A 26,731-nucleotide genomic window follows, 5' to 3' on the forward strand; every position below is an offset into this window, starting at 1 on the left:
GGAAAATGAGTTAAGAACCAAGGGGTCTTGCTTTAGGGAAGGTGTCTTTTGTTTAATGACAAATCAAAGACAGTATGTGGAAGAACACCAGCTTTGTGGAAGGCTGAGGTGGGAAGGGCAGAAAAAGCAAAGGGAAGAATTTAAAATGTTTTGCTGGGTATTAAGAATATATTCTTGGGGCACCTGGGGGGCTCAGTTGGTTAAGCATCTGCCTTCAGCTCAAGTCATGATCCCAGGGTTCTGGGATCAAGCCCCATGTGGGGCTCCCTGCTCAGCGGGACGTCTGCTTCTCCCTCTGCCTCTGTTCCTCCCTCCCCCACTCATACTCTCTTTCAAATAAATAAATAAAATCTTTAAAAAAAAATATATATATATATATTCTCTATAATAGTAAACCAACTAGTTGACAGTCAGTAGTTATTATTTCAAGTTGTAATTTCAAAATTTGTCCAAAAGGCAAGGACAAATACATCATAAGTACATATTAAATGTCAAGAAAGGAAAAATAATTGCCTTATCTTGTTAGGATAAGGCAGGATGGTAGAAATAAGTATAGATATGAAAAAAGCAAAGATTTTATATTTCAAACACTGGCTCAGAGATACGTCAAGAAAATATGTATAAAGTCTGGACATCAATAATATATTCTTCCCTATTAGTTTTAGGATACATGACTGAGATTTTTAAAAATTTTCTTTAAAAAAGCCATTTCTATATCTAATTTCTCAATATATTTAAATTGAAATTTAAACTGAAGTTTAAATTAAATTGAAGTTTAAAATATAAAGTGTGCCTGATGATGACCAGAACACTTACGATGGTCGATCCTCAAGAATTAGGGCAGTGGTAGAAAGTGGCTCAAATTCAAAATTCTTACGTCTTGAAGACTGAGGTGGTGGTTTACAGGTCCTCCCAGTTCGTGCTTCATATTCCTAGAACAGATAAAAATATACTTTATGCAGAATTTTTTCCAATTTTCAGTTTGTATTATTAAATCTGTATCATTAAAGATATTACACTATAATAAAAGATACAATTCATACATTAATTTGGTGAAACCATGAGGCAGATAAAAAAAAGCCACTAAATTTTTTCTCTGAAGCAATCAAAATCATGAATTTATATTACATATAAAGTATCAAAGTATGTTAAGAGAAGGGGAAGATACGAATGCAGTACATTAATGAGTTAAGGTTTTAGGGAGATGTTCCTGATTGCCTTCTATGGTATCAGCTATCCAAGTCCAGCTTTGAATAATCTACAAGCAGATAAACCTACTTTCTAACCCTTCAGTCAGATCAATAATGGAAATGTTGACACAGGCAGAATCCTACTGTAATGCCTTGAAGACCTCTCCCAAGAGTTAACACTAAACCTGTAATCAAATGCTCGTTTTCAATTTCGACCTACTTTGAATCTAAATACTATAAATCTACCTATTTACTTAAATGTAAACAATAATCCACCATTTCTTATCCAAAAATATGGCAAAAGATTGTCAAATACACCACTAAAATTAAGAAACTATTATTACAGTATTTTTCTAATTCATCTGAACAGATAATCTTAGCAAAAGAAATGAATTTGACATGGTATGTTCTTGGTGGATACCTTTAAATTTCTAGATGAGCATTTTTTCATAAATGTTCACAGACTTCTACTGAAATTATTTCCAGAAATTTAACAAATCAGTAACAAATTACAGGCTTATAGTTTCCAGAATCCACATTTTTCCCTTTTAAAAAAATAATAATAAAAAATAAATCAATCTAGATTTGATGATCTCTAGGTAACAAATACATTTTTCATGAAAGCCTCAAGGGGGCGCCTGGGTAACTCAGTTAAGTTTCAGCTCAGATTGTGATCTTGTGATCCTGAGATCGAGCCCTACATCGTAGGGTTCTGCATTCATCGGGAGTCTGCTTAGGTTTCTCTCCCTCTCCCTCTGCCCCTACCCACACTCACACGTGCCCTCTCTCAAATAAAATAAAATCTTTTAAAAAAAATTCTTAAAGATTATACAATTTCAAGGGTAGATTTGCAAGTCTTTACTGGCAGCTACAGAAAACATTAATTTAAATGAAGAAAATGAAAAGCAATTAAAGTGATCAAGTGCTTTACTTACTAGCTGCTTTCGTACCATGGCCTATAATTCTTTTTATATTATTATTTTTTCCAACTCAAAGACTATTTCTCCCTATTGAATCAAACAGTTGTAAAATAATAAATTGATGGTTCTATCCCCCTTAAAAATCTGATGGTCTTGTGATCCTTAATCTTCTAATTTGAGATATTACTTTTTAAAAAATTTATGCTGTTTTAAGCATTTTCTATAAACTCTAGCTTACTTTATAGTACTGCCAGTGTTTATAAAGGTTTGTATTATTGTTTTATAATTCTTTAGTTGTGCATCTCCCCTTCCATCTAGTAAATCTATGCTCTGTTAATCTGAGAGCTCCTTTGGAAAACTGCACCGGATTTTTAGAGACTTCTTTCTCAAGTTATTAAAGACTATGTATGCTCATTTATACTATCTCCCATCCCAAAGAACTATACAGCTTTTGAGATTCAAAGGTCACTCATTTCTTTTTCTTTTTCCTAATATATAGGATATATGTAATTATGATCAATTTTTTTTCTTCGTTACAAACTCAAATGTAACAAATCCCCTTATCTGTTCATGTTTTTCTTCTTAAAAATCATAGATGTGGGGCGCCTGGATGGCTCAGTTGGTTAAGCGACTGCCTTCAGCTCCGGTCATGATCCCAGTGTCCTGGGATGGAGCCCCATGTCAGGCTCCCTGCTCAGCACGCACTCCCTTTCCCTCTGCTTGTGTGTGCACTCTCTCTCTCTCTCTCTCTCTCTCTCTCTCTCGCTGTCAAATAAATAAATAAAATCTTTAAAAAAAATCATAGATGCTAGACATATATGAATTTTTTTTTTAATCATTTAAATGGCACTTTGTTTCCTACAATGTGAGCTGGTCTCATTGCCAGACAGAATACAATAAATATTACCCAATAAAGCATTTCCCATGCAAATAAATGCCAATGCACAGACAGCAAAATAGCACTTCTAAATCAATATATTAACAATATTTACTGACACAATGTACCATGCACTGTTATAAACATTTAACACATTTGATCCTTGAAAAAAACCCTGTGAGGCACCTAACTCACAACAGAGGAAACTAAGACACAAAGATATGCAGTCATTTGCTGCAGGTCATAAATGGCAGATGGTGTAGCTCCAGAGCCTGGCCTTTTAACAATCTACTACTTTACTATATTAACAGTCAAGTAGCTTTTCTATTACAATTTTAAAAAATGAGATAGATAAAATCATTCAGTGAGAGAATAATGGGGATCTTTAAAATGCGCAGATCAGGCTAACAATTCACTGATCCAACTAAACATCACAAGAAAAGACCACCAGATGATGTTTCCTGTTATGATGCAGTATGAAGTATATACCACCATTCTTGAAATATTCTTGCCAAAAGAAAAATCAAACTTAAATATGATTAAGCCTCTAGACTGTGCTCTCCAATATGGTAATCAAAAGAATAACCAAGGGCGCCTGGGTGGCTCAGTCGTTAAGCGTCTGCCTTCGGCTCAGGTCATTATCCCAGGGTCCTGGGATCGAGGCTCACATCAGGCTCCCTGCTCAGCAGGAAGCCTGCTTCTCCCTCTCCCACTCCCGCTGCTTGTGTTCCCTCTCTCGCTGTGTCTCTCTCTATCAAATAAATAAAAAAAAAACTTAAAAAAAAGAATAACCAAGTATGTCACATACGCTTAAATATATGTAGAAAAACAATAAGGAATCTGAACTATTAAGAGGCTCTCCTCTGGAGGACTGACTAGGAATGAAGGGCATTTGTTTTACTTTAATGTATTCAGTATTATTTGAATTTTCTTACAAGAAGAAATAAAGTATTTTGTAAGAGAGATCACTTACATTCATGGTAGATAATTGACAAAGATTTTACTGAACAGGTAGGATCAGAACTGGGGCAAAAATGATGGGTTTTAATTCCATAGGCAGAAAGGATCGGAAAGAACAAGTTGGGGGGAGCAAGGGCATGGATGAGGGAAACCCATTAATCTCACTGACCGTGAAAAAAGATAGGAAATAAGGTTGGAAACGTGTAGGCTAAATTATGGAATCTTCCACTGATGAAAATATTTGGAATTCATGAACACAATGGAGAGCCACTAAAAGTCTAGATTAAGACAAAAAAAAAAAAAGGAGGTAGGCTTTAAGTAGGCTCTACACCCAATGTGGGGTCTGAACTTATGACTCCCAGGATCCAGAGTCACATGTTCTACTGACTGAGCCAGCCAGGTGCCCCTAAAGTGTAGCTTTGATGAAAGTAGTCTTTTATTAAAAATTAACTGAATAAGTATACATTTAATATAAAAGGTGACACAAAATGAGGCACCTACATATCATTTATGTGTCTACCTTACAAATGGGCTTTATAAAGAATTGTCATTCAAGTATTTTTCACAAGAAGTCGTATTTCGTGCAATTTCCATCACAGATCCTTAGCATAAAAATGCTTTTAGTTTCTAGAGGGTAGTATGAACAAGAAAAGCTAAAAAAACATGGTATCAATCCACCCTTATATGAAAATAGTATAGGTTTATGTATCTGGAATGACTAAAATATTTGCTGAATTAAAGATGCTACTCTAATGTGATTAGAATTACAAATTATACTAGAAATAGTAAAATATTAAGTTTATCAGTACTCAGTTTAAAAATTAGGATTTTTAAAAAAAATAATATATAACAAAAATCCAACTCAAACAGTTTTAGGTGAATTTATCAGGTCATAGGACTGAATATTCCATACACTCAGCTAACTTTGGTCTTTGACCAAGAGGTTCAGAGCATTAGTCAAGGACTCCACTTCTCTACCAGTCCCTCAGCCACGTCTTCATCCATGTGTGGGCTTCACGGCTTGGTACTCAGAGAAATGATTGCAACAATATGAGTTGTCACATCCTTAATGTAACTTTCATGATCCTCCAGCTGCTTTTCTAGTAACTCTCACAAAAAAGAAGGAAAAAAATCCTTCCTGGAAGTTCTCAGTAAGTATCTCATTCCACAAGTATCACGACGACCTGAGAAATAAGCCTTACCAGTGAGTCAATCATGGCCTGTAGCTGAGGCAAATCACACGACTCTTAAGTAACTCAAGTCAAGGGCAGTAGGGAGATCATACGGCTCAAGTCATTGAAATTTAATTGAAATACATAAGACTTCATTTAAAAATATAACAAATAATATCTCATGGGTGGAATTCACTTTAATTCCACGTGTATTATCAGGTCATAAAAATCCCCCGTGTATTTCTTCAACAGAAGTTTAATAATGAGCTAAACACTGATAATTTTATAGGTTATAAAAGAACTTCACGATATTAAAAAGCAACTGGAAATATCATAGTCCAAGGAAATCAGTAAATAATGCTAGCTACAGTAGATTCACCACCTGAAAATACTGTAAGATTCTGCCTCATTTTCTGCCAACAAAGCTGTTTTAACTGACCTATTTTATGAGTAGTTAGAATCTACCTGCCAAATTTAAGACAAGAAGCACTTAATATATGGAATGTATTTCTACAGGATGTTGTAATGAAGCTTACTTATTCTTTCTGTAATTTAATTTATTCTTTGTTTTTCACTCAACATATTCTGTCCTATGAAATATGTTTACTTTAATTGAGATAACTAGAATAGTAGGTGAAACCAGTGCTAAGGGCAGGCGGGCATAGATCTGTAGAATAATTTATTCTGCTACTATAAAAAAATTGCATCAAACAGTCAATCATTCTAAGCCTGATCAAAAGATGGCAGGCAGTTGTTGTCATCTCCATAAGAGTAAAGTAGAAAAAATGTCTTCCAATTCCAAGATAAAAGAGATACTCTATACACATAGAGAAAAGATGTTTTTCCCCAAAATAATCGCTCAGAAAAGATGTAGCCCATTTGCTAATAGTATCTCTCATATTATGGGTGCTTTCTCTCTATTAATTTTGGACAGCAAATTACTTTTTGGAGAAGACACGTTATTCTGAAATTATCTCAATCAATGCTAGTGTGCAAGGTCACTTGTTGATTAGTGGGGTTTTTTGTTGTTGTTTGCTTAACTGGAGTAGGAAAGGAAGAAACAATGTAAAATAAGTAAGGATTCCTGAAGGTCTAACCATCTGATTGCAAACTATCACAAAGAACCTTTAAATATTACCTTAAAAAACAACATAGTAAAAACTTTGCCATAGAGATGATAATTTTATACCTACAGAATGAAAGAAAAAAAGTAATGCATTTGGAAATTTATGGCTTGAGACAAAATTTCTCATAGGAAGATAAATACAGAATCAAAAGCACTATATCTTTGGGGCACCTAGGTGGCTCAGTCAGTTAAATGTCCAACTCCTGATTTCAGCTCAGGTCTTGGTCTCAGGATCATGAGTTCAAGCCCCATGCTGGGCTCCATAATGGGTGCGGAGCCTATTTAAAAAAAAAAAAAAAAAAAAAAAAAAGAACTATATCTTCTACAGCTTGGACAAAAGTGAAAATAATGTGCTCTGGGGTTAGAGACTCCAAAACTGGTCACAGTGATTCCGAACATACTGATCTCAAAGATGTAGGCAAACAGTTCTGAATAAAAAACATTATCACACATTATTTTTATACTATGTGATTTGAATATGTAATTAGAAACTTAAATAAGCATTTTATTTTCACCTACATTCCTAAAAATTACACTTATGTGTGCATGCACACACACAAACTGGCCAATTCTTTGAAGGGATAGGGTAGATTCCCACATGGGGTACTAGGTAATTCATAGCAACTTTCTTGCTGAAAAAAGCCTTTGTGATGATCCCTGACAAATGGAAACAAGGTAAGCCTAATACCACTCCACTGCGCATGAAGGCTATTCTAGACATCAGTAGAGAAAGGGGGAACTCAAACAAAAACTGGCTGTTAGTTTAGAATGGCTGAGAGGAATCAAAATCTGTGTACCAGAGTAAGTAGAAAAGAAAGCCCTCCACTGAAAAAGAGCTCCAGGAATCTGCACAGGAGGCCTGTTGAGTCTTCGGCTAAATACTAACCTGCACATGTGTAAGGCAAAACACAAGACAGGGTAAAAAACAGGATCTGGGAAAAGAACAGTTACTGGGGAGCAGTAAGCAAAAACAGTCTGCAGAGCTCACTCAGAGATGAGAAGTATTCACATTCCCACCAACCAAAATGTAAAGTCATCACTGAATACACAGGACACTCAGGAGAGACGTGAATGTTCAGACCCATCTGAAACTATGCAAGTCAGAAGAGAATGGAAAAAAATCTTTTAAATGCTGAAAGAAAAAAATAAAACAATGGGGGGAAAAAACCCTGTTGACTTAGAATTCTATACCGAGATTAAATATCTTTCAAAAATGAAAGCATAATAGGGGTGTCGAGCTGGCTCAGTCGGTAAAGCATGTAAATCTTGATCTTGGTGTTGTGAGTTCAAGTCCCACACTGGACACAGAGTTTACTCAAAAAAAAAAAAAAGAAAGCATAAAATTTTTCAAACAAGCTGAGAGAATCTGTTGTCAGTAGACTGGAACTATATTTTAAAGGAAATTTCAGGCAGAAAGAATATATCATTTGAAAACATGAGTTTACACAAAGAAAGGAAAAGTACTAAAATAGTAAATATGGAAAAATATAAAAAGACATTTTGGAAAAAACATAAAGAACAGACAAAAATATAAAAGTCACTTAAATATTTCTAAAGGATATATGACTACTTAAAGCAAACATATTATCAATGTATTAAGGGGTTTACAGCACAAAAATCAGAAGGGAAAGAATGGCAATATACCATTGTAAGGTTATTACATCATACTCAAAGTAATAAAACACTATTTGAGGGTAGATTGTGGTAAAGTATGACAAGCCCTACTGCAGCAGTTCTCAACAGTGTCCCAGAGATGCTTTCATTGGGCCTGCAAAGTCAAAACGATATTCAGAATAGTTGGTCCTTCTCAATGTATTAACATTAGCTCTCCTGGTGCTAAAGCAAAGTTAAATAAAACTGTTGGCACTCTAGCACAAATCAAGGCAGACTCCAACTGTACTACTAATCACTGTATTCATCATGGCATGTCCTCACAATTAAAAAACAAAAAGGGAATGGGGGAAGTCTGGTCAGTTTCACTTAAGAATATCTATGATTAAACAGTAAATATTACTAATTATATTAAATCTTGACCTATAATAAACATCTCTTTAATATTTTATGTGATAGGTTTGAGCAGCCGAAGCAAGATGGGTCAGAGTCAGAGTGGTGGTCATGGCCCTGGAGGTGGCAAGAAGGATGACAAGGACAAAAAAAAGAAATATGAACCTCCTGTACCAACTAGAGTGGGGAAAAAGAAGAAGAAAACAAAGGGACCAGATGCTGCCAGCAAACTGCCACTGGTGACACCTCACACTCAGTGCCAGTTAAAATTATTGAAGTTAGAGAGAATTAAAGACTATCTTCTCATGGAGGAAGAATTCATTAGAAATCAGGAACAAATGAAGCCTTTAGAAGAAAAGCAAAGGGGGAAAGATCTAAGGTGGATGATCTGAGGGGGACCCCAATGTCAGTAGGAACCTTGGAAGAGATCATTGATGACAATCATGCCATCGTGTCTACATCTGTGGGCTCAGAACACTACGTCAGCATTCTTTCCTTTGTAGACAAGGATCTGCTGGAACCAGGCTGCTCTGTCCTGCTCAACCACAAGGTGCATGCTGTCATAGGGGTGCTCATGGATGACACGGATCCCTTGGTCACAGTGATGAAGATAGAAAAGGCGCCCCAGGAAACCTATGCTGATATTGGGGGGTTGGACAACCAAATCCAGGAAACCAAGGAATCTGTGGAGCTTCCTCTAACTCATCCTGAATATTATGAAGAGATGGGTATAAAGCCCCCAAAAGGGGTCATTCTCTATGGTCCAGGTAAAACACTGGCACAGGTAAAAACTTATTAGCCAAAGCAGTAGCAAACCAAACCTCAGCCACTTTCTTGAGAGTGGTTGGCTCTGAACTTACTCAGAAGTACCTAGGTGACGGACCCAAACTCGTTCGGGAATTGTTTCGAGTTGTGGAAGAACACGCACCATCCATCGTGTTTATTGATGAAATTGATGCCATTGGAACAAAGAGATATGACTCAAATTCTGGTGGTGAGAGAGAAATTCAGCGAACAATGTTGGAACTGCTGAACCAGTTGGATGGATTTGATTCAAGGGGTGACGTGAAAGTTATTATGGCCACAAACCGAATAGAGACTTTGGATCCGGCCCTTATCAGACCAGGTCGCATTGACAGGAAAATTGAGTTCCCCCTACCCGACGAAAAGACTAAAAAGCGCATCTTTCAGATCCACACAAGCAGGATGATGCTGACCAATGATGTGACCCTGGATGACTTGATCATGGCTAAAGATGACCTCTCCAGTGCCGACATCAAGGCAATCTGTACAGAAGCTGGTCTGATGGTCTTGAGAGAACGTAGAATGAAAGTAACAAATGAAGACTTCAAGAAATCTAAAGAAAATGTTCTTTATAAAAAACAAGAAGGCACCCCTGAGGGACTGTATCTCTAGCGGACCACAGGTGCCTTCAAGGAAATGATTGGGGTTGTCCTGACCCCCTTGAAGGGATGGGAGGTTGGGGAAGTTGCCCAGAGGAACCCATGTTCCAGTTGATCTTTCTTATTAGCAAAATCTCCTGTGTACCTTTTTGAGCATGATGTGTAGGATGCCCCCAAGGCTGCCTTCATCTGTTGGTCATGTGCAGTGCTCTGTCCCTAATAAAGTGTGCTCCTTCTCCAAAAAAAAAAAAAAAAAAAAATTTATGTGATAAAAGGAGATGTATACAGAAGGAACTTCTGTTGCACACCAAAGTACAATGGTTGTCTAGAGAAAAAGCACTTGTGCAATTATTTGAGTGGTAAAGGGGCCAAACCTCTTTTATTATGGACACTATTTTTTTAATTACTTTGCATTCTTTTTAATTTTTTAATTTTTTTATTAAAGATTTTATTTATTTGACACAGAGAGAGACAGCCAGAGAGGGAACACAAGCAGGGGGAGCGGGAGAGGGAGAAGCAGGCTTCCCGCAGAGCAAGGAGCCCAATGTGGGGCTCGATCCCAGGACCCTGGGATCATGAACTGAGCCAAAGGCAGACACTTAACAACTGAGCCACCCAGGCGCCCCTATGGACACTACTTTTTAATTAAAAGAAAACTAAGAGCAAACTATACTTATCCAGACTTGAGTATCTGGCAGATTATTTTCTCAAATTTGTACAAAGTAGGCACTCCATCTCCATGTTATTCCTCCAAAAAAATACAACCCCAGTCAAGTCATGAGGAAATCATCAAACAAACCCAAACTGAGGACCTGACATAATAAATATATACATTTGGTCTCTGTTTCCTGGCACACAGATCCTAAAACCCTTGAAATCTCTGAATTAAGTGGGGGTTTTTTTGTATGCTAATGAGATGATGGGTAGCTGAAGTCTCCTGGATATCCTCAGGATAGGGACTAGTTGACAGGGGCACCAACCATGTAATGAGAGGGTTGGACCTTTCAGCCCCACCCCCTACCTCTAGAGAGGGGAGAGGTGCTGGAGGTTGAGTTAATCACTAATGACCAGTGAGTCAATCAATTATGCCTACCTAATGAAGCCTCCATAAAAAGCCCTAACAATTTATAGAGTGTTCCTGGGTTGGTGAACACATGGGGGTGTGCAAGGGTGATGCGCATGGAGAAGTCACTGACACTCTACACCCCTTCCATATACCTCGCTCTATGTATCTCTTTTATCTGATCGTTCATGAGTTTTAAACTTTTATAAAACTGGCAATCTAAATCTAGTAAGTAAACCATTTTCTGGAGTCCTATGACTCATTCCAGCAAATTATCAAACCCAAGGAGGGAATCATGGGAGTCTCCAATTTATAGTTGGATGGTCAGAAGTACTAGAAGCCCAGACCTGGAATTGGCTTCTGGGGGGTTGGGAGGTGGGGCGGGCACACAGGACTGAGCTCTTATGCTGTGGAATCTGACACTGACTCCAGGTAAACAGTGTCAGAACTGAATTCAATTGTAGGACACCCTGCTGGTGTCAAAGAATTGGTCAGCATGGGGGGAAAAACCCTACACAGCTGGTGTCAGAAATACTGAGGGTAGTTGATAAAATAGTTTTTCTTTTAAGGAACATGCTGGAAAACACCTGACCAGTACCACTCAAAAGTGTCAAGGTCATAAAAACAAGGAAAAATTGAGAAATTGTCAAAGGCCATAGAGACAAAGAAACACGGTAACAAAATACAATGTGGTATTCTGGACTGGATTCTGGAACAGTAAAAGGACCTAAGTAGAAAAACTGGTGAAATCCAAATGAAGTCTGGAGTTTAGTTAACAGCGATGTACCAGTGTCAATTGTCAATTTCTTAGTTTTGACAAAAGTCCAGAATAATGCAAGTAATATTAGCATTAATGAAAAATGAATGAATGATTACACAGGAACTCACTGTATTTTCTTCTCAACCTTTCTATAAATCTAAAGTTATTCCAACATAAAGTTTATTAAAACAAAAAAGGATGAAGTGAGCTAGTGATTTCAAGGAAAGCAACGGAAAGTAATTACTGTCAATGATAAAAGTCAACCTTTCAAGTGAAATTGAAATTCTGCAAAACTTATAAATGCCACATGTTTGACAGTTTCCAATAAATTTTTCAGATGAAGTCAGTGATGATATTACTGTAATTTTTAAATAGTCTATAATAAAATATTACATTTAAACGATCTGCAATATGGCAAACCAGTATTTTCCAAATGATCAATTTATAATATTATGAAACCACATAGGGATAAAAACATCCATTCAAAGTGCAAGAGAGACCAGTGGATTTTAATATAACAAAGTTACATATTTTCAGATTCCACAATAGAACTTAACCTTTAAGAAACTACCACTTGCTGAGTTTGAGTGTACCAAAGAAAAATATCCACAAATATCTGAAAAGGCTATTAAAATGCTCTTCCCTTTACAGTTGTTAAAAAGAAAACCACAGGCCCCAAATGGAGTCACTTAGACCACACAGAGGCTTGATACCTAACCTAACTGCAGTTTCAACCTGCCCCAGAAATGTAGTCTTATTAAAATCAGTCAGGAATTTTCTGGTCAGTACCAATGAGGTAATCTGTCACTGGGCCCTCTCCATCCTCTCTCCCCGTCCCCCCCAAAAGAAGATGAAGTAATCTGCATCATAAGACCCCTTAAAGGGTCTTCCCTAAAAAAGGGCAACTTTGCCTGAAACCATCCTTTCTTTTCTTTTGCTAATAACTTCTTGACCTACCCTCCTTCCTACAAAAACCTTCCATTTTGTACAGCTCCTCAGGGCTCCCCTCTACTTGCTGAATGGGATGCTTTACAATTCATAAATCACTTAATAAAGCCAATTAGATCTTCACATTTACTTGGCTGCATTTTGTTTTTAAACACTGTGTACATATCAGTTTGAGGCCAGATTCTCTTCACAGATGTAAACCAAAACAACATACAGCAAGAAACTGAAAGCAAGAGTAGATATTTAATCTAGCCTTCTTTTATTAAGTCAGGCTTCAAAGAGATAAGAAAAAGTAAAACAATGGCACTCTTCCTACCAGTTTTTTTTTTTTTTAAGATTTTATTTATCCATTTGACAGAGAGAGAGACAGCGAGAGCAGGAACACAAGCAGGGGCAGAGGAAGAGGGAGAAACAGGCTCCCTGCCGAACAGAGAGCCCGACGTGGGGCTCAATTCCAGGACCCCGGGATCACTACCAGAGCCAAAGGCAGCCGCCCAACTGACTGAGCCACCCCGGTGCCCCCCACCAGTTTTTTAAAAATACTTTTTAAAATACAGTTAACATAAATGTTACTTATGTTAACGTGTTATGTTAACATGTAATGACTTTACTACCATTATTTTAAAATGAATTAATAAATACCTCAACATTTCAGTTTTAACTTGGGGTATAGCAATAAACGATAATCAACTTAAGCAAAAAGTCTTTGAGGTTGTTAATAACTACAAATCCAAAGGAGTTGTAAAACTAAAACACTTGAGAACTGTTGGTCAAGTCAACCACTGAAAAACTAAAACAAGGATATATCTAATAAGCTAATAATGGAAATATAATGGAGTACTAAAATTACTCAGTTAATCCAAAAGAAGGCAGCAAAAGAGAAAAAAAAAGAAACAAAGACCAGATGGGACAATTGGAAAAGAAATAGCAAGATGGTAAATTTAAAACAAGTCACATCAATAATGACATTAAATGACACTCATTTATAAAAAGCTCAGCATTTCAGATGGTATAAAAAAGATTCAAATATGTTGTATAAGAAACCCACTTTAAATATAAAGATGAATAAAAAGGAAAAGAACAGAAAAACAAACATCATGAAAGCACTAATTGAAAGCAAGCTGCAATGGCTAAATTAAAGTCAGACAAAAACTTCATAGGCTGATTCATCAAGAAGACAAAAACAAGCTTCAAAACACATGTAGGAAAGGGAGAAACAACAAAGTAGACTGTGGTGGAGATTTTATTATTCCTCTTTCAGTAATTCACAGAACAGAAAATCAGAAAAATCATACAGGACTCTCGCAACATTATTTTCTAACAAGACGTAACTGACATTTACTTAACACTCCCCCAACATCTGCAGAACGCACAATCTTTTCAAGTGCACAAGGAATATTCACTAAGACAAGCTATGTCTGACGCATAGAACAAGTCTCAAACCGAAAAAGGCTGAAGTTGTATAATGTATATTATATGACCATAAAGGAATTAAATTAGAAGTCATTTACAGAAACTTATCTGGCAAATTCTGAAATATTTGAAAATTAAAATGATACACTTCCAAATAAACATTAGTAAAGGAAATAACAACAAGAACAAAAAAACATTTGAAATGGAGCAAAAAAATGAAAATACTGAAACTTGTGGAATATAGCTAAAGCATGGTTAGTGGGAAATTTATAAGCTTAATATACTTGTATTAAAAGGATGAAAGGCCTAAAATCAGTGATCCACCTTAAAAAAAACTAGAAAAAAAGCAAAAACAAATCCAAAGTTAAGAGGAAAAAGTAAAAAATGAAGAGCAAAAATAAATGAAATAGGAAACAGAGAGGAGGTAAAAATCAGTGAAATTAAAGGCATGTATTTTAAGAAATCAGTACAATTGATAAACTTCTGGTAAAACTGGTCAAGAAAAAAGAGAAGACACAAATTACTAAAATCAGAAATGTAAGAGATGATCTCTATCCATATCACATATCCAGTAGACTTTAAAAGAATAAGAGAATATTAAGAACAATTTATTCCAATAAAATCCAACAACATAGATGAAATGTAAAAACTTCTTGAAAGCATGCTACCAAAATGGACTCAAAAAGAAACAGAAAACTTCATGACCCTATGGCAATTAAAATAATGAATTTATATTTAAAAATTTATTCAAAAATAACAACAAACCTCCATATTTGGTTTTTGTCAGTAGTTCTCTACTGGGGTCAACTTTGGCCCCCAGGCAACATTTCTGGTTGCCACAACTCTGGGTGGGGGTGGAGTGTGGCTACTGGCATCTAGTGGGTAGGGATGCTGGTAAATATGCTACATTGCAGAGGAAAGTCTCCCACAACAATAATTACAAGGCCTAAAATGTCAATAGCACTGAGGTTGACAAACTTTGCCTTTGATAATTTCACTAACAAGTTCTCCCAAACATTTAAGGAAGAAATAATACTAATTCTACACAAATTCTTTCAGAATAGAGGGGGAAGAAATCATTCTCAATGCATTCAATGATGCCAGCATTATCCCAATACCAAAATCAGACCAAGATATTAAAAGAAAATTACAGACTAGTATCTTAAATGAAAATTCTTAACAAAACATTAGCAAATTGACTTCTGGTTTCTGGTCTAGCATGGAAGAAACTTAGAAGTTGCCACTCCATCCTAACAAGTAAAAAAGTCAAACAAACTAAAAAAATTAGTAACTTTTCTTGGGCCTATCAGAGAAGTAAAGTCACAGGGTGAACTGTGCCCCCCAAAATGGAGACAGGTAGGTGGATATAAAGAAACAGAGCAGAAAGCCACGAGCACAAACTGCTGTGGGAACAAATCCCAGGGCAGGAAAACAGGAACTATAATTCTATCATTTGAAAAATGGCTGGAGGCACAGCGTGCACAGGTCTGAGAGCTAAAACTACAAGAGAACCCAATCCCACATACTTCTGTTTAGTTTTACCTCCAGTAACTCTACCAGGTCTAGAGTGAAGATTAGAGAAAAATCCCCTCATGCTTCTAGCGGTAGAAGGGGAAAGGAACTATTTTTTCTTAAATTTAAATTCAATTAACATATAGTATATTATTAGTTTAAGAGGCAGAGTTCAATGATTCATCAGTTTTATATAACACCCAGTGCTTATCACATCATGTGTCCTCCTTAATGTCCATCACCCAGTTACCCCATTCCCCCCCATGCAGGAACCCTCAGTTTGTTTATATAATTAAGAGTCTCTTATGGTTTGTCTCCCTCTCTGATTTTGTCTTATTTTTCCCTCTCTTCCCCTATGATCCTCTGTTTTGTTTCTTAAATTCCACATATGAGTAAAATCATAATTGTCTTTCTCTAACTTATTTCACTTAGCATAATACCTTCTAGTTCCATCCACATCCTTGCAAATGGCAAGATTTCATTTTTTTGATGACTGAGTAGTATCCCATTGTATATATAGACCACTTCTTTATCCATTCACTGTTGATGGACATCTGGGCTCCTTCCATAGTTTGATAATTGTGGACATTGCTGCTATAAACACTGGGGTACAGATGCCCCCTTCGGATCACTGCTTTTGTATCTTTGGAGTAAATCCCTAGTAGTGCAATTGCTGGGTCATAGGGTAGCTCTATTTGCAACTTTTAGAGGAACCTCCATACTGTTTTCCAGAGTAGCTGCACCAGCTTGCATTCCCACCAACAGTGTAGGAGGGTTCTCCTTTCTCCACATCCCTGCCAACACCTGTCATTTCCTGACTTGTTAATTTCAGCCATTCTGACTGGTGTGAGGTGGTATCTCAACGTGGTTTTGATTTGTATTTCCCTGATGCCGAGTGATGTTGAGCACTTTTTCATATGTCTGTTGGCCATATGGATGTCTTCTTTGGAGAAATGTCTGTTCATGTCTTCTGCCCATTTCTTGATTGGATTATTTGTTCTTTGGGTGTTGAGTTTGATAAGTTCTTTACAGATTTTGGATACTAGCCAAGCTGAGGGTTGCTGGAGGGGAGGGGGGTGGGGGGATGGGGTGGCTGGATGATGGACAGTGGGAAGGGTATGTGTTATGTGGTGAGTGCTGTGTATTGTGTAAGACTGATGAATCACAGACCTGTACCCCTGAAACAATACATTATATGTTAATAATAATAAAAAAAAGGGCACCTGGGTGGCTCAGTTGGTTAAGCGACTGCCTTTGGCTCAGGTCACGATCCTGGAGTCCTGGGATCAAGTCCCGCATCGGGCTCCCTGCTCAGCGGGGAGTCTGCTTCTCCCTCTGACCCTCTTCCCTCTCGTGCTCTCTCTCTCTCAAATAAATAAAATCTTTAAAAAAAAAAACTTATCCCAAAGAAATTATCAGATATATAATGGGATACACATGCACACTTTTTTATAATAGCAAAAAAAAAAAAAAAACTGTACCTAATATCATATCTGATGGTAGCTCAAGGTTTTGTTGCTAAGATCAAGAACAACACAAGGATGTCCCCTCCCACCACTGTTTGTCAACATTATACAGGAAGTCCTAGCCCATGCAATGAGACAAGAAAAGGAAACAAAAGGTATACTGACAGAGAAGGAAGAAATAAAAACTGTTTTTGTTTGCAGATGACATGATTATCACTGCAGAAAATCTGAAAGAATAGACAAACTCCTGGAACTAATAAGAGTATTATAGCAAGGTTGCAGGATACAAGGAAAGTCAACTGCTTTCCTATATACCAGCAATAAATAAATGGAACTTGAAATTTAAAACACATTTACATTTTAGCATCCAAAAGAATGAAATACTTAGGTATAAATCTAACAAAATATGTACAAGATCTACATGAGGAAAACTACAAAACTCTGATGAAAGATATCAAAAAGAACTAAATAAATGGGGAGATATGCCATGTTTATAGCCAGGAAGAGTCAGTATTGTCAAAATGTCAGTTCTTCCCAAATTTATAGATTCAACATAATCCCAATCAAAATCCTGGCAAGTTATTTTGTGGATATTAACAAAGTGATTCTACAGCTTATATGTAGGGGCGCCTGGGTGGCTCAGTAGTTAAGCGTCTGCCTTTGGCTCAGGTCATGATCCCAGGGTCCTGGGATCAAGCCCCGCATCAGGCTCCTTGCTCCGTGGGAAGCCTGCTTCTCCCTCTCCCACTCCCCCTGCTTGTGTTCCTGCTCTCACTGTGTCTCTCTCTGTCAAATAATAAATAAAATCTTTTAAAAGAATAAAAATAAAAGATTTAAAGTTCATATGTAGTGGCAAAATATCTAGAATAGCAAACTTAATATTGAAGGAGAAAAATGAAGTTGGAAGACTGCTACTACCTGTCTTCAAGACTTACTATAAAACTACAAAAATTAATACAACGTGGTGCTGATAAAAGACAAATGTATCAATGGGACAGAACACAGTTTAAAAATAGACACATATAAATATAGTAAACTGATCTTTGACAAAGGAGCAAAGACAAAAAAATCAAACAAGGATAGTCTTGTCAACAAACAGTGAGTAACTGGACATCCACATGCAAAAAAATAAATCTAGGCATAGACTTTACACCATTCACAAAAATTAACTCAATAGGCATAAATGTAAAAACAAACCAAAACAAACCAAAACAAAAAACCCCAACTATAAAACTCCTAGAAGATAGGAGAAAACCTAAATGACCTTGGTCATGGTAATCATTTTATTTTGCTGTAACACCAAAAGTACAAGCCATCAAAGAAATCACTGAGAAGCAGAACTTTATTTAAATGAAAAACTTCTGCTCTGTGAAAGATGCCGTAAGAAAATGAGAAAACAAGCCACAAACTGGCAAGAAATACTTGCAAAAGATACATCTGATAAAGAACTATTAGACAAAATATACAAAAACTTCTTAAAAGTCTACTGAGTTCTGTTCTTATTGTTATATATGTATTAAAAATTTACTTATATTTAGAGAGAGAGAGCATGAACGAGCAAGTGGGGGGGGGGAGGTGCAGAGGTACAGGGAGAGAATCTCCAGCAGTCTCCCTCCCTGCTTAGCACAGAGCCCAACATGGGACTCAATCTCACGACTATTAGATCATGACCTGAGCCAAAATCAAGAATTGGACACTTAATTGACTGAACCACCCAGGTGCCCTGTTCTTACTGTTTTAAAATGAACCACCCAGGTAAAAAATGGCAAAAGATCTGAAGAGAGACCTCACTAAAGAAGATATATAGACAACAAGTAAACATAAGATGCTCCACCTCATATGTTAATAGGGAACTACAAGTTAAAACAACAGTAAGATAATACTGTGTACCCATTAGAATGCTCAAAATCCAAAACACTGAGTAACAAATGATGATGAGGATGTGGAGCAATAGGAACTCTCATTCACTGCTGATAAGAATGCAAAATGGTATACCCTGTTTGGAAGACAGTTTGGCTGCTTATTACAAAACTAAACATACCCGGGCGCCTGGGTGGCTCAGTCATTAAGCGGCTGCCTTCAGCTCAGGTCACAATCCCAGAGTCCTGGGATTGAGTCCCACATCAGACTCCCTGCTCAGCGGGAAGCCTGCTCTCCCTCTCCCACTCCCCCTGCTTGTGTTCCTGCTCTCGCTGTCTCTCTCTGTCAAATAAATAAATAAAATCTTTAAAAAAAAAAAACAAAAACTAAACATACCCTTACCAAATGATCCAGCAATCAGAATCCTTGGCATTTATCCAAATGAAATGGAAATTTATATCCATAAAAAAAAAAAACCAAACCTGCCTGTGGATGTCTATAGCAGCTTTATTCATTAATGAATAAAATGAAATTATTCCATATGATACTATAATGTCATTATACATTTGTGAAAACTCTTAGAATGTACACCACCAAGAATACACCCTAATGTAAACTATGGATTTTGGGTAATTATGATGTGTCAGTGTAGATTCACTGATTGTAACAAATGTACCACATGGTGGTACAGGATGTCAACAGTGGGGACTTTGTGTGTGGGGCGGGGGACAGGAGGTATATAGAAACTCTCTGTACCTTCTGCTCAATTCTGCTATGAATCCAACACTATTCTAAAAAAGTTTATCAATTAAAAAAATATATATATGCAAACCAAATCCAGCAATATACAAAATGGATAATAACTTTGACTAACTGGGAGTTTGTCCCAGGAACGAAAAGTTGATTTAACAATCAAAAAATGTTTTCCAAATTAATAAGAAAAACAGATTGCCTCTGAGCTTTGCCTCATTTTAATGGATGAGAAAACTAGATAACTAGCACCATCAGGTACCCGAAAGACATAAATTAAAATCTCTCAAGGATGGTATCACCTTAGCCTTCAAACTGTTTTCTCCATATGATGTTCCAAATATTATATCCAGTAGCGAAGCAAAGGTAACTAGGCATGCACAGAGATAAAATAGCATCTAACAAAAACTAGCAGAGGGGCACCTGGGTGGCCCATTCGGTTAGGTGTCCCACTCTTGATTTTGGCTCAGGCCACAATCTTGGGGTCATGAGATCAAGCCTCATGTGGGACTGCACACTTGGCAGGGAGTCTGCTTGAGATTCTCTCTCCCTTTCCCTCTGCCCCTCCCCCTATTCATGCCTGCACTGTCTCTCTCTTTCTCAAATAAATAAATCTTAAAAAAAAAATTAGCAGAAATGATTTTCAATATAAATGGACCTATAGAATTTGCAGACAGTGGAGTTATCAGACATGGGCTATGAAACAACTATACTTACTATGTTAAAGTAGATAAAGGCCAAGCTTGAAATTTCAGCAGGGAACTGTAAACTGTAAAAAGTGATATAGCAGATTTGAAAAAGAACCAGCTAGAAACACAGAGATTTGAAAAACACAAATCTGACATTAGGAACTCAATGTATGGGGCTGTATTTTTAACACATTCTCTAGGTAATCCACTGTATTTAGGAACCAGAATCATAGACTATTATAATAAATCTTAATGTCCTTGTTTGCCAACCCACTTTTTTCTAATTTAGCTTCTATAATGCCTCCAGAATTACTTTTCTAATATATGAATTTGATGTCTCAGTACCTTATTTAAAAGTATTTTGGGGGACCCCTGGGTGCCTCAGTCAGTTAAGCGTCTGCCTTCGGCTTAGGTCATGATCCCAGGGTCCTGGAATTGAGCCCCACATCGGGCTCCTTGCTCAGTGGGGAGCCGGCTTCTCTCTCTGCCTGCTCCCCCTGCTTGTGCTCTCTCTGACAAATAAATAAAATCATTAAAATAAATAAATAAATAAAATGTTTTTTAAAAAAGGTATTTTGGATAAAATCCAACTCTCTAATCTTGTGGCTAATGACCTTTCACCATCTATCCTATATCCCTGATATACTGGCCTACTAACTAAAAAAGTCTTGTGCATTCCTGCTTGCTCATTCAATTTCCTCTTTCTGGGATGGCTTTCCCCATCCTACCTTATAAACTCCTACCAGTTAGTATACTTCAGAACACAACTTATTATGTCATCCCTGAAAAGAATTAACTATTCTTTCATATGTACTCTTCATACTTAGTTCACAACTCTACTATAGCACTCAAAATCATTAAAATTATATATGAAGCTATGTCTCCCCCCACAGTTACACCGGAATAATTCAAAGGCTAGGACTCATATTTATTTATATCCCAAGAACCTGAACCAACATACACAGTCAATGTATGTTGAATAAATTATGAATTTACTGAAATAAAAGCCAGACAATCCTAGAGAAGAATCTAGAATCAGTTCAAGAATTTTGTCCTTCAATATCTGCTAGAGAAAAGGCTTAGAGTTTGCTAACATGAGGTCACATTGTTAACTGGTAGCAGAATGGTATTCTGCCACACTCTGATGTCTTGGGCTCTGTAGCTAAAGTTTATCTACCAGAAAGAAGGTGACTAGGAGAGAAATGTGAGAAAAGATCAGACTATAGGTTCAAAGGCAGGGTGGCCAGTGTCTTGGAATAGCTTCTTAAAGAAGTAAAATACTAGAACTGGGGAGAGTAAAGAATAAAATAGGAGCTTCTCTTCCAAAGACAACATGAAAACCAAAATAGCCTGACACATAAACTGACTTGACTTTGAGTTTCAGTAGACAGTGAGAACAACCCCCTAAAGGAGCTAATGTTAAAGCTGCATCAACCAGGGCGCCTGGGTGGCTCAGTCATTAAGCGTCTGCCTTTGGCTCAGGTCATGATCCCAGGGTCCTGGGATCGAGCCCCGCATCGGGCTCCCTGCTCAGTGGGGAGTCTGCTTCTCTCTCTCCCACTCCCCCTGCTTGTGTTCCCTCTCTCGCTCTAAATAAAAATCTTTTAAAAAAATAAAAAAAGCTGCATCAATATTTCTATATGCTATGAATAGTTTATAGACAGCCAGAATAATGTTTTAGAAATGGAAGTAACTTCCCATGTGGACCTCTCTACCACCTCAAGACCATGCCTGCCCAAGATAAAGAGGCTCTCTTACACAACTTGATCCAAGAGCCAGGAAACCATAACACTTGGAGTAAAGAGGATAAAGCCAATTATGATGCCTTTACTGATTCTAAATTTTATTCCAGAATCTGTGAAGTAGGAGAAATAAAATCCATCACATAACTCAACCTTAACTGAAACCTTGGGGCAAAACATTTAATCGCCCTTTGGCAAACAGGAATGCCTTAGTAAACTTCATTTTGGTAAAGTTATTAGCACAATTTTGTTTGTTTCGTCTAATTTGATGCCTAACATAATATACAAGTCTGACATAAAGACAGAATGAATACAACTTTTAATATAACTTTGATACAAACTGTATTTACAGAATCAAATAACAGGTAGTATTTTCAGACTGTAACCCTTTTCCAAGTCTCTGTCTCTGATGATAGCAAAAAACTTTCCTCCAAATCCCACCCAGTTCAATTTGTGAGAACTTACTGCTTTTATTCTTTTAATTTTCTTTAACCAAAGCAAGTTTCTTTCTTAAGGTTTATACTTTTCTCCTCTCCAAGAAGCACAGGCTGAGCTATTATGAATTCCTCTCTCAACCTTCAGACCATACAAATTAACTTTTATGAAATCAATTTATTCACACATAGGAAAGACAATATTTTATCATTAACTATAAAATAAAGAACACACATGCAGCCAGAAAGGTAGTTATTGACTAGCTTCTCAAGGCGACATTACACTAGGTAACAAAGGTGAAAATAAAACAGGCAAGGGTGTAACAATTTTAAGGACTTTTCAAAAATAAATTCTGAACACAGTCCAGCCCCTCCACAATTTAACCACAAATAAGGAAGTAGGTACTTTTTGCACTACTCAAATTTTACACCAAAGGTATCTATATTTAAGCATAATTAAAGCCAACAAATTGTTTTCAAATATTCTAATGCTGCACACACCAATCAAGTTCTTAACCAGAATATTAAGCTCTAACACGTTTACAATGTTATATATTTAAGTACTGCTCACAAAGCACACATATTCTAGTCCTTTTCATAATGTTATTGTTCCTGCAGTAAAACATTTCAAAGGCAATGGCTTAACTGAGGAGAGTGACCTATTCTTTTAGATTTTTAAGACATTTTAAAGTGCTCAGATTAAGAAATCAGTGTCTTAAAAGTTTTTTCCCTTACCTATCAAAAGTTATGTGAAAGTGTTTCAACCTCTCAACTGAACTTCACTCAGAAAAAGACATGAGTGATGAAAAACTGGAAACATCATCTAAGTATTACAATCTCATTTTCTTATTTAAAGATGCCAATATAAAAACAGTATCTAGCAAAAAAAGATCTGTCAGTTTGATATAAATAGGGTATAGTCAATGTAGTATGCAATCATGTTACAATTATACATAACATGGCTCCTTTGTAATCATTCTTACTTGCAGTTTGGAGATCAGACGACAATGTAGCTACATTCCAACTTTGGCCAATTAATTTAGAAAAACCAAAAACTTAGGTCAATTGAATTACAATATAACTGAAATACTATTTATTATTAATAGATGCAATTTTTAACATGGCTCACCAACTGGTTCAAAAGGCCACAAGCAGGAATTTCACACCTGCAAGAGAACACATGTGATAATCCTCATAAAATAATATTATGAATATTCATGTGATCTGGGAACTGATTCAAGTTAAATGCCAAACGTGAGTCAGCTGGACTTTGCTATTATCCTAAAATGGTTTTTATGTTGCTTTATGTTAACATGAAAAGCACTAAAACTGATCAGACCTTTAATAAAATTTACTATAATTTAAAAAAAATATTTAACCTACAAATATCTTTCACTTATGAACTTCATGTATCTCTGAAGTTACAGGTGCAAAACAAGGAAAGATAAATAAGGCAAAAAAATTTATATATATATAGTAACATTCTGTTCTTGGAGTAAAATATATATATATATATAACACCATATACGTAAAAATATACACACATAATTATATGTGCTTCCACACAAAAAATGAATTTTAAAAGGCCTAAAAATGTGAAGGGAAAGTGATATAAGACATATCTTCCTATAATGTCTTACATTTTTATAGAGAATGTAATCATGTGTTAATTGTATAATTAATAATTAAGAAAAAAGTTTGTAAATAAAACCTTAATTTTCTATATAGTTACTTTATAATCTTATAGAGGTCTTTCTACTAAAAAGAAAATTCTGACCCAATAATATAGTCATACTTAAGAATATATCAACTCCTTTCTGAATATCTGCTTTAAAAAATTATTATCCTATGAAATACTCCTCATCCTCTAATCTCTCAATAAATCTTACTATTTTGCCCCTCAAAAAGCAAGTAAGGAATCCTTAGAAAGCCCAGCAGAATGTACTTTCCTTCTGTATTTTTAGCACTGCCTCACTTTTTCAGGCACTTTTACACTGGAATTACTAGCTCCCTTCATTTTCTACAGCTTGAATAGCATAAGGCCCTTCCCTAAAACATGAAAGATGTATCCTGGGGCGCCTGGGTGGCTCAGTCGTTTAAGCATCTGCCTTCAACTCTGGTCAAGTGCCGCATCAGGCTCCCAGCCCAGTATGGAGGCTGCTTCTCCCTCTCCCTCTGCTTCTCCCCACACCTCCCCCTACCATACTCGTGCACTCCCTCTCAAATAAAATCTTTAAAAAAAAGAAAGAATGAATGAAAGATGTGCCCTAACATTCTTCATGTCTTTACTGATCCTTCATTTTTGATTTCTGACTCTCAACATATAATATTCATTCAAAAGGAGTACATGGTAAAGGATCTCAAACAACTTTTATTTTCATAATGTTTTAAAGAGTTTAAAATTCAGGGCTGTGAAAAACATGTTTTCAAGTGGAAACAGTGACACAAAGTTATAAATTTATTGTTACTAAGAAAAGAAAATCATGCCCACCTTGAAAATGACAACTGCAGGGAAGAGCAGAGCAAAGTCAGACAAACGGGGAGGAGAGCACAAACATACAAACAGGGAAAGAGAAAGCAGAAAGGGAGAGGCAGAAACAGGCTCCATTCATGGGGAGATACATATTTTGAGGGGGGGGGAAGGATCAGAAGAACAAAGACTTCACTATCTATCGTACCTCCCAGAAAACAAACAATCATGGAAAAAGCACCCAAATAACACACTAACCTACACATCACTGGAAAGTTCAAAAATTAAAAGTAGCAGGTAGGAGATATCATCATTTCTAAAAGGCCAAAGGACTACAGAGGAGAGCAACTGCATCAACTCCACTCCCTCGTCCCACATGAAAATACGAGTTGTTCTTTTCCTGATCCCTCATCAAATTTTCACACAATATATATGAAAGAGAGAATGTGACATCTTAGCTTTCCAAAATGAAAATCGCTAAAAGTATACAGCATATAAGTAAACCGATAATTATCCAACCAGTAATTTACTTAGAGACCTGTTGCAGAATGTTAGTTTACATAAAGATATAAAAGTATGCACATGCATATTTAACGTAAACTATCATAAAGTCAAGAATACAAACCTTCAATAGCAAGACCACTGTTTTGCCTCTAGAGGGCGAACTTGGTCTTCTGGAAAACTCTAGACAAGAGAAGTTACTTTCAGACTTTACAAAAAAAAGTTAAAATTTAAGATGTTGCGATAGCAAAAATTCCCAAACTTTCCTGGGTAGCAGTACCCTTAGCATACCATTAATTTTTTCAAGTCTTCCCCTAAACCAATAGAAATACCTAAGTATTCTGTTTAGTAAGTAGTTATGCCCAACAATTTAATAAGGATTTATGTCCTAACACTTAGTAGTCATTTGAAAAAATACACATAAATTGAAGGGAAAAAGGTTTTCATTCTTAAATAACCACAATTACTAATTAGGCATGTATGCTTCTTGTGCACTGTATAATTTCACAAATCTTGAAATCAGATTGGACCTGATCACACTCATTTCCTGTTGAACACTGATTTTTGCAGTTACCTGATTTTCATCACAGCAACCTCAGAAAACCAGATTTACAAAGATATGATGCCACAGAAAAAAAATATAGTGCCATTTAATGTCAAAATTGTGTATAATTTCAAGCTAACAGTCTGCACTGTAACCACCAGACGTGGAGTATCACTGAGTCAGCCACTGTTCCCCAGTGCCTTAGCTGTAGCACATGGAGTACCCAGGTTCACAGGCTGGAAAACACAACACTACAGTTTCAAGTCCCAGTAGCTATATAAACTAGTCAATATTTTAATTGTAAATAAAACTAACTACAACAAATGTTTTTAGAGATTTAAAAGTTTTCTTCTATTACCAGGGAAACCAGTTTTTCTTTGAGCAATAAAAGGAATAATACTAAATCCTTAATGGAAGGTATTTTTTCCAATTTGAATAATTATTGTCTTGATGTGATTATTTTTATACACAATGGTTGTGTTGAATCTGAAAAACTACAAGTGGGAAGGAGAGAGATAGGAAATGTATTACATACATATCTCCTTCTGAGCAACAACTTCTCAGAACTTAGAAATGCCTGCAAACTGATCCAGTCTCACTTATCTCCTAGTACTGATGGAGCCCAAGTTCAGGAGTCAAGCAAGATCTGAAATTCTTAAGAGCTTCAGAACATGTACATTAATACAGATATTGGAAGAACTGACTCCAAAATTACTAGAAACAGATTATACATCCACCTATCTCACAAAGTCCTTGGTTCAGTCAGAACACCAGAAAAGTGACCAAAGAAGGTGTTCAACCTCAAAATTTACTCAGCTTTTGCTTTCTACTGATTCACCGATTGACAACTCCCTGCATCCATAAAATCTGTGCCACTGGCAAACGCTACCATATTCAATTAGAAGTCAAAGTACGTGGTAAGACTGC

At 36.5% G+C, this 26,731-nt stretch overlaps 1 protein-coding gene and 1 pseudogene across 6 annotated transcripts in view; one reads left to right on the forward strand and one right to left on the reverse strand.

The window, feature by feature from the left end:
- The window catches only part of TBC1D12 (TBC1 domain family member 12), a 118,289-nt gene that overhangs the window by 34,635 nt on the left and 56,923 nt on the right, over window positions 1-26,731 (reverse strand). For 2 of the 6 annotated variants that reach the window (XM_073904425.1, XM_073904426.1), the window contains exons 3-4: window positions 23,419-23,455; window positions 817-932 (exon numbers count right to left, since the gene is read on the reverse strand). Coding sequence is in view for 2 of the 6 variants with exons in the window: in XM_025880879.2 (XP_025736664.2) it covers window positions 817-932 (116 nt within the window). In the remaining 4 variants the exon portion in view is untranslated. Of the gene's footprint in view, window positions 1-816; window positions 933-20,141; window positions 20,175-23,418; window positions 23,456-25,384; window positions 25,405-26,731 lie in introns of those variants that run through there. The other 4 variants (XM_025880879.2, XM_073904424.1, XM_073904427.1 and 1 more) reach the window with 3 other exon arrangements.
- Window positions 8,322-9,851, forward strand: LOC112830778 (26S proteasome regulatory subunit 4 pseudogene; annotated as a pseudogene).

The sequence above is a fragment of the Callorhinus ursinus genome, unplaced genomic scaffold (genome assembly GCF_003265705.2).
Source record: "Callorhinus ursinus isolate GAN/ISIS: 27379988/994484 unplaced genomic scaffold, GSC_fseal_2.0 scaffold20, whole genome shotgun sequence".
Classification (NCBI taxonomy): Eukaryota; Metazoa; Chordata; class Mammalia; order Carnivora; family Otariidae; genus Callorhinus; species Callorhinus ursinus.